Genomic DNA, 9305 nt, shown 5'->3' with positions numbered 1-9305 from the left:
TAGAAATGTGCAGTTATTTGCTTGTGATCACAAAACATTTGCACATACTCAAATGTTGAAGTCTATTAATCATATTAGTAAGAAATACAACTTGAGTTTTTAACTGAGAAACACACAATACAAAGCTTTCCAATACTTTAGCTTTCACCAGTTTCATTAAATTTCATTATTTTAATATAGAAATTGTCTTGAACTAGTGATACTAATTTTATGGGTTAGTCATTTAAAATTGCTCATGCTCTTGACTTATAAGAAAAACCATTTCTATTGAAAAGTATGTCAATAAACAAAAACAATGTGTGATTATTCCGACACTGGAGTTATCCACATTAAATATACATATACAGCATGTAAGCTTTGTAAGTCTGTCATTGTAATTCTTCGTCCCTCAGGTTGTGGTATGTTTGTACATAGTGTGCAACTGATGTGGCCTGTCACTGTCTCTGAGTTGCATTGCGACTCCTGGAGAGAGGAGAATGTGACATTATAGTCTTTGAAAAATAAAACTATAAATCTGAATTTGTTAATGTGAATGTTTTACATTGTAGGAAGATCTGAAACTCTGAGTCAGACCCACTTGTCAGTGTCCAGTGAACACGCATTGCACTTCCCTTTTGGTTTATATCTGTGCTCCAAGTACCATAATTATGTTTATGAGCATACCTCTATTTTAGACCCATTATTTGCAGTGTAACAAATGCTGGTCACTGGCCCAGGTTAAAGAGATTAATACAGACATCCTTAAAAAAAATCCTTCCATCCACTCACCAAACACTTACAGGCAGTTTAGAATCACTTTTATTAACCTGAACCCACTACCTGCATGTCTTTGTTCAAACTCATCGAGGAGCAAACAGCAGAACAGATATTGTGTTGTTGCAGTTCCTCACTGTGACCAGTAGATGGCAGTGAATACACGGCCTAAGGTTCAGCTATAACAGAGACCCTCACCGGTCGCGAAAAAAATATCATGTCATGTCATATCAATGTCATTTCAATATATTTTTAGAGAACTTCTGTTGTTCTGTTAAAAAGAGAATAATATGAATGCGTGGTAATCTATTACAACAAGTTAGTGTAAGCACTAACCACTTGCTCCAATAGGTGGCAGTCGTTCCATTCAAAGGTCGGTTAAAAGTAGAAGAAGAAAACAGCGGAAGAAGATGTCTAGTTTCGCTTCCGACTGACCTATTTAGCTTATCATATTAGCTGCAGTTTTGTGCCCAACAGTGAAATTGGAGTGGATGTGGAATTCGCGTACCTGGTCACTACTTTATGACTTTTCATCTAAAAAGAAGCGGTACAGAGCAAATGAGCCTTAGTAGCCTAAAGCGTGACGGAGTAGACTAGCTGCTGTTAGTTTCTTTCCTTTAGCTGTGCGATTAAAATGAGGCGTCAGATGTTAGCTGCGCCGTAAATTCATCTGGGCTCTTCACAGAAGCTAGCTAGTTGATTAACGATTGCTGGCTAATTAAAGCTATACATTTAGTTTTGTTAGCTTAGATAGGTTCACTCTCTTAACACCCTTGGATGTTCAGTGTGGTAAGTACAGTTTATTATGTGCTAGCTCAGGGTAATTTGAGTTTAATAGTCCGATATGTCAGCAGCTGTCATATTACAGTAGACGTCAGTCAGGGCTGTCATTTGAGGTGCCTCATGTGACTGAAAGTGTTTATGTTGTCTAATCAGTGACTGCCAGTAACGCCTCGGGGCTTTATGTAAAAAAGGCTAGTCTGAATCAGTTTTCTGTTTGAGAAAAAATGGTCATTTGATCCTAATGTTTTGTCCTGGTAGATGTTAAAAATCAATCATTACAATAAACAAAATGGATGTGACTGAAGAATTCGTTTTATTAATTGTTTTAAGTTGCTCATTTACGTTGGGTGAGTCTAAAATATCTGCAAAGATTACAACTTTAAGGGCCGAAATTTTAAGTTTTATTCTAATTTATTTTACTGTTTCTGTGTGGAAAATGATGTGAATTTAGTACAGATTTAGAGGTTTGGTGACAGTTAGTAATTTTGCCCTTTTTTTTTTTAAATCTACACACCCACATGGTGTATTAATGTCATAGTAACACAAAGATCAGCTGAAACTCTTTTTAAATTCCCCACAGTGATTAATGATTAAGGTTATTATAGTTAACTAAAACTAGATGTGAGGAAAGAAATATTTTAGTTAAGTAGATTTAAAAAAAAAAAAAAAAAAAAAACCTAGACTCCTAAAAAAATAAATAAAAATAACAAATGAGATTGTGAACTTGAAAACCTGAACCTAACTACAATCAAATAAAAATATACAAGAAACTGTAGTTTTAGTATTAGTCACAGCTTTCCTAAGGCTTTGATTGACATGTTTGCTAAGACTTTGGGTGTCTACAGGACTGCTTTTAAAAAACAATGTGTTTTTATTGTAATATTTTTATTTTCTTAAATGTTGCCTCTGGCATGTACTCTAAATACAATATTACTTAAAAAGAGACTAAAACAGAGACTATAATACAACTTTTTCGAAGATTGAAACTAAATGAAAACTAATTTGAAAATATAAAACTATAATAAGCATATTATGCTTATGCTCACACCCTCATGAGCACTTACTCCATTTCCCAGTGCGCTTTGTTCTGACTTGAATTTTTTTTATATTCGTCATTATATGTGGCTTCAGTAGATACAGATAATCATAACATCAGCTACAGAGCAGAAAGAGGAAAGAAAGCAGAAAGTACCTCAGATACAAAGCTATTCTCCTAAAGTTCTAAAGCTATTATATTACTCTCAGTTAAAAAGCAGCTGAAATAGGATAATTATCCGCAGTGGCGTAAATAATATAAGACTCTTGTGTATTTCAGTCAGGAAGTGACTCTTCAACCCCATGTCTGCTGAGGCTTCAGTCGGCAGTCATGCTGCCAACTCTGCCCAGTCCACTGTTTCCCAGCCTGCCTGCCTCCACACAGATGAGCACAGGAACCAGGGTCTGCTGGGGAGCAAGTACATCAAGTTAAATGTTGGTGGCTCATTGCATTATACAACCATCCAGACGTTAAGCAAGGAAGACAGTCTGCTGCGGAGCATGTGCAATGGAGAAACTGAAGTTACCATAGACTCAGAAGGTGGGTGGATGTATCTCTTTGGTGAGCACTAAGATTTTGAAGACTGTGTTGTTGATATCAGGAGTTTTAACATGATGTTGAGAGTAGGGCTGCCACAAACGATTATTTTGATAGTCGACTAGTCACCGATTATTTTTGCGATTAGTCAGCTAATCAGATCATGCATCCACTGGACATACAACGTACAGCTTATTGCACCAGCATGCATCTGCTCTTATATAACTATCATTAGCTTACAGCTTTAAGTGTTTAAGGTATGTGCTAACTAAAAAATAAAATCAAGATGATAGTTTATTAAATTTTAATGAAATTTGCAGATTGTTTCGGTGAAGTTTAATAAACTCAGCCGTCTGCTCCTTGCTATCTAAAATATAACAGGACACTGGAGTATATTCTCAAGCATTTCACACTTCTAATCAGTTGTCTGCTTGACGTTTATTCAGCTGTGTAAAAGCTATAACTTTAATCTCAGCCAAACCGATTTACGCATGAACAAATAAAATACTGAAAAAAGCCAAACAATAACATTTTTAAGTTATCTAAGTGACTTATGTATCATGTTTAACCTGAGTAGCGAAAGACGGCAGTGGGTTTGAAAACGATTTGCCGGGAGTCCGGTGTTCTCACCGGCTCTAGCGAGCTTTGAACCCCGGCTAGCTATCGAGCTGGTGGGTAACAGACGTCTCCGAAAACGTCAGAGCACTTTTGAAAATATGTGGTGTCTTCATAAACTGAGCAGATATTTGAGGTTTACACAGCTACATTCTCGCCTGAAAATATGTTAAACGTTTATTTTGTGACCCAGAAAGAATAATAAGAGTAATATTAAAACTAACTAGCTGCCGCCATTGTTGGAAACTGAGCAGGGCTGCGCTATGAATTCTGGGACACAGCTTCTTCTTCTTCGGGGTTTAACGGCAGCTGGCATCCTTGTACATGCGGTGCTGTCATCTTCTGTTTCAGTCCATTATTACACTCTTAAATCCTACTACTTATTCCTGCGTCTTTTGGGATCTTACAAAGCTTCAAACAATGCGTCGACTATTAAATTAGTCGTCGACGATTTTGATAGTCAACGTAATCGTGACTAGTCGACTAATCGTGGCAGCCCTAGTTGAGATTTTGAGGCAGGGTTTTATGCAGTTATACTTATTTCCGGAATTAATGATAACTCTTGGTTATTGTGTATTCACTAAGCAGAATCTAAAACCCAAGTTGTGTCAAACGGCTGTTGCAGTATCAGGTCACCAAGACTTACACTGTATAGAAGGTGTAGGCTTTATTTTATGTGAGGAGACATTTTTTTTTAAAAATGAGCTTGAACAGAAAGTCTTACACTTTGGAAGTCATTCAGTTTTCCACCAATTCAGCCAAAATCCTTACAATACTGATGTGTTAACCTCATATCCACCACTTATTGGTAAATACAGCTGTCAGGTTTCATTTTCTTGAAGTTGTTTACATTTCTGCAACGTTCACATGTTGTCGTTCTTTTCATCTTGTAAGCATTTATAACAACCAAAACAAAAATAATTAATAAATAAAGGATCATGTGCAAACTTGCAAAATTCCAAAAAAGGCCATTTATTACTGAGACAGTCCTTTTTTTGTATATGTCTATAATCTCTTTCCATATCTATCCACCTATCTTTCCATCAACGAGGTTGTCCACAATTCACATTGTATCCTCTTTGTTAGCTGTTAGCTGTTATGCTAACACATTAGAGGGACCTCTTGACTACCACAGTAAATATAATATAACCATAATGACCTCAGAAGAATTCCTGAAATTACTCTCCCTTTTGCTTTAGGTTGGGTAGTTTTGGATAGATCTGGTCGGCATTTTGAGTTGGTTCTGAACTTCCTTCGAGATGGCTCGGTACCACTTCCAGAGGACCACAGAGAACTAGATGAAGTTCTAAAAGAGGCTCAGTACTACCGGGTCCAGGGGCTCGTCCAACACTGCCTCAGTGCCATGCAGGTAAACACGTGGTACTAAGATTTCTTTTTTGTGGGTTTATTAAAATGAAACATGTATGAATTTTGACATGTTTTCTTCACTTTCAGAAACAAAAGGATGTCTTTGAAAGTGTATGCCGCATACCCATGATCACCTCAGCCAAAGAAGAACAGAGGATGATTGCTACATGTAGAAAGGTAAATTTAATTCAAGCTTTATCCAATTGGCCCCTAAGCTGGATCCATATGTAATGGCTGTCTAGCTGTTTGTGAATGCAATTTGGAGATGTTGAGTTCTGACAGATAGTTATGTAGTATTAATTTTTAGGAATCAGTCATTTTCTTAAACATTTCTTAAATGTTTAATAGTAGTGACTCATGCTGTTACTGTTACCCAGGAGATGGAAAAAGATGCACGAGGGAAAGTATTGAACAAAAAAAACAAAACACAACAGTAATTATATGCAAGCCTAAAATGCTTGTAGTTATAATTTGTAAGCACTGTGCTACATGAAACCTACAGGAGCTGCATACCCCGGAAACCCATGCTATGAAGCTCCAGACACAGGTTGGCACAGTTTTTGTGCTGATGTTAATCCCAGAGGAGGTTTGGAGCTCTGCAGTTTTTACGCACTATAAACCTCAGCATTCGGCAACCTCCGCTCTGAAACTTTACGTGGTCTAACACTTCATGGCTGAGCTGCTGTGGTTTCCACTTTTCAGCAATACAACAAACTGTTGATTGTGGGTTATCTAGGAGGGAGAATATTTCAGAAGAAAATTAAGAGGTGTGGCCCAGTATAGTATCGTATTACTTTGATAAATAAGAAAAAAAGCTGAGGTTGTTACAGGCTCCAGCAGACACTGCTGGTAATTGTGTTTATTGTACTTGATGAAAAAAGAGCTTTTATTTTTCTCAACTAAAGAAGGTAGCGGGGCTTTATCTGAAGCACTCTTATATTACAGACAGACCTGTTTTTTCTTAAAACATCTGTGTAAAGAGTGTGGTTCCCATTTCACAAATTACAGCATTACCCTGTCAACAGAAACTCAGCATTTCCCTTGTGCATTTCAAAATAAAAGCCCTAAAGCTTTTCTGTGTCCAGAAACTTTCTCAACACGTTTGTAGGAAATTAATAGTGTAGCACTAGATGCTTGCAATTTTATTTTTGTTTTTATTGTGTTGTTCACCAGCAGTGTGTTTTCTACTTAACTGACCCATTTGGTTTAAGGCTCCTCACTTACTGTTAACTGGAAAGAAACAGTTTAAGTGTTTGTCTCGTTTTAGGTTATATTAAACGTACCCTCTTATTAATGTTGCTCTTTCTTGCTCTTACAGCCAGTAGTAAAGTTGCAGAACAACAGAGGAAACAACAAATACTCATACACCAGGTAAGATCTTTGGATTTGTAAAATGATAATGAATCCACAAAGTTCATAGATGCTTACTTTTTCTTGCTCTACTGTGACCAGCAACTCTGACGATAACCTGCTAAAGAACATTGAACTGTTTGACAAACTCGTCCTGCGATTTAATGGCCGCGTCCTGTTTGTCAAAGACGTGCTGGGGATGAGATCTGCTGCTGGTCTTTTTATGGCGAAGGCCGCAAGATTGCTGAAGTGTGCTGCACTTCCATTGTCTATGCTACAGAGAAGAAGCAGACCAAAGTAAGCATTGTTTAATAAATATTAAAGCATTTGTTCAACATTTTTGAGAAGTACACTTACACTGGTAATGATGGCAGCCTTTTAATTAACCTACAGTAAATCCAAAGAGAAAACCCTCCCACTGGAGTCATTTATTGAGCTTTCTACATTAAGAGGCAGGAAGCATGTGGCTAATTGAAAGTGATGTGCAATTATGATTTTTAAACTTATTCCTGTACCAGTATTGGGCTTATGCCCTGAACATATACTTATTACAAATAAGCACATTTTCAGGTTGCTGTACACAGCAAATAAATATTCAGCGACCTTTCCCTTTCCCAAACACCTGTGCTTCTAGGTTGAGTTTCCCGAAGCCCGAATATTCGAAGAAACCCTCAATATCCTCATCTATGAGAACAACAGAGGATCTGGACCAGGAGGCTTGCACCTTTTAGATTCAAGAGGCTCCGGTTCATCGCTGGGAACTGGTCAGTCAGAGGAAGAGGGTGCCGTGGGAGGGGATAGACGAGTACGACGGATCCACGTAAGGAGACACATAATGCATGATGAAAGAGGCCACGGTCAGCAAACTGTGTATAAGGACTAATAATGTGAAAACAAGGCAGGGGAAAGGGACTTAAAAAAAAATCCCAACATAGTTTTTTTTGTTTGTTGTTTTATTGTTTTTTGAATGCTAAGGGAATGAAAAACACGTCTTCGATGACAGCAATAGTTTGGTACGTAATTTCATTAAATGTCCTCAGACTTTTCAGAAATGTTGGTTGATGACTGATTTGTAAATTAGGTCTGAGTGTGTGTGGAAAGGAAAATGCATCTGTTTACATGAAAACAATGTGTGTACAGTCTTTAGATGGGAAATACTGGTAGTGATACTGGCATTGACATTACTTTTCAGAGGTTAATGAACCTCCTGCAAGCTACTGAATGGTCCTCAAAACCCAACGTCCACACATCTTTATCTTAGAGCAGACAACCTAATGTCCATGTGGGTTTTAATGACACGCACAGGCAGCCTTTTCTGTGTGTGACTTGTAGGAAACACTGTGTCAGGTTATGCAGGCTGTGAAACTTTATTCCCCTTTCTCTTCTGGAGTGAGATGCTGCCGAACATTGATGGACAGAGGACGGTGAAGTTGAGCCTAGATATTGCAACACTGGAATAAAACACAGTAGCCATTTTTTTTTCCCGGGGGGCCCGGGGGGTCTTTGTGAATGATGAGCAGCTCAGTTTTCTTTATTTATGTTATTACAGCTGTTGCTTCAAGATGTTTTTATTAATTTATGAACCTAATTTATTGTTTGGTATTTAACTTTTGTATTGAGTCTTTGTGTTCACTCGTGCTTAAAGGAGTTTTAATTTCAGAAAAGGTACGTTGCACTCTCTCTGCACTCAAAATTTGAATTTACCCCTGTAAATGAATAAATTGTAAGCTTACATTTCAGTTTAATTTTTCAAGAGGAACCGAAACCATTTCTTGGATTTTGCATTTTGTTCTGAGCCATAGACTTTCACTTCTTCTCTGTCTTAAACTAAACTACAGAATTTTTTTTTTTGGGGGGGGGGTTGTTTTGTTTTATGTTGTTTTTCTTTGGCCATATGGTGATGACAAAAGTGGTGTGTGTACTGGGTTGTATTTTTAGTTCTCTCAGGGAGAGGATTTTCTTTCTAATCTTCACTAGTGTGTAACCCTAATCACTCTGAATACTGGAAAAATCTGAATGAGAGCAATATGTATCTGAGATCCTTTATAAAATAACCTTGAATATGCACTAATGTAATTTCTGTCCAATAGTTGTCATGGAAATATTTTGAATAAATGACTGAAATCTAGCTTGGACTGTTTTGGGGGTTTTTTGGTTTTTTTCCCCTTTATTTCTATTATACTTTACAAAACAGACGGCCTTACAATTTTTGGTGATGTGCTTTTTCTTTCTGCAATATTACATAAAACCTACCATGCTGAAATTAATTAAACATAGGGGAAGTATGTGCAAAAGCAGAACCCATTAGATTCGGAGTGAATTGCTTTCTCTCACTTGGGCAATGGCCTCAGCAATGACCACTACCCTTCTAGCCTTGGGTGGGTGGTCATCATCTTCTTTGGGCTGCTCACTTCCAGTGTCACATACTCATGTCCCCTCTTTATGTCCTCCTTTACTACATCTCTGGAACATCTCTAAGGTTTTCTATTTCTAGTTTAAAAAACACCAGTACAGTCTGACTGGTCATTACTGTATTGAAAACACTGCAAAAACAGCTCCAGTCAACTCTCATATAAAGACATAAAATTAAAAAGGGGGAAAAAATCTTTTAGATAATTTTAAATTATAAAAGCAAATAATAATGAATTATCTTATTATCTAGTATCTTCTATTGCTAAGTATTTGGGATATATTATTCTAATATATATATTAGAATAAAGTGAAATTATAATGGAAAGTTCAAGTTTTATTAACTATTAGCAGCCCCCAGTATTTAGTATTATCCTTCCCAACAATGTGCAAACAGCTCCACGCATAGACAAGAAAAGAGAGACGATAACTAACACAAAAAACCCAGAAAAAT

General features: G+C 37.1%; 1 protein-coding gene across 1 annotated transcript; it reads left to right on the top strand.

Moving 5' to 3' along the window:
* The first annotated feature begins 1139 nt into the window (after positions 1–1139).
* Positions 1140–8570, top strand: kctd13 (potassium channel tetramerization domain containing 13). The gene is given in 8 exon segments (XM_019358099.1): positions 1140–1542; positions 2852–3112; positions 4924–5093; positions 5180–5269; positions 6411–6463; positions 6545–6633; positions 6636–6739; positions 7077–8570. Coding segments are annotated over 7 exon segments (993 nt in total). The 5' UTR covers positions 1140–1542; positions 2852–2874; the 3' UTR covers positions 7326–8570.
* The last annotated feature ends 735 nt before the right edge of the window (positions 8571–9305 follow it).

Source organism: Oreochromis niloticus, linkage group LG4 (genome assembly GCF_001858045.2).
Source record: "Oreochromis niloticus isolate F11D_XX linkage group LG4, O_niloticus_UMD_NMBU, whole genome shotgun sequence".
Classification (NCBI taxonomy): Eukaryota; Metazoa; Chordata; class Actinopteri; order Cichliformes; family Cichlidae; genus Oreochromis; species Oreochromis niloticus.
The sequence above is the reverse complement of the archived record's forward strand: the minus strand, read 5'-3'. Positions and strand labels throughout refer to the sequence as shown.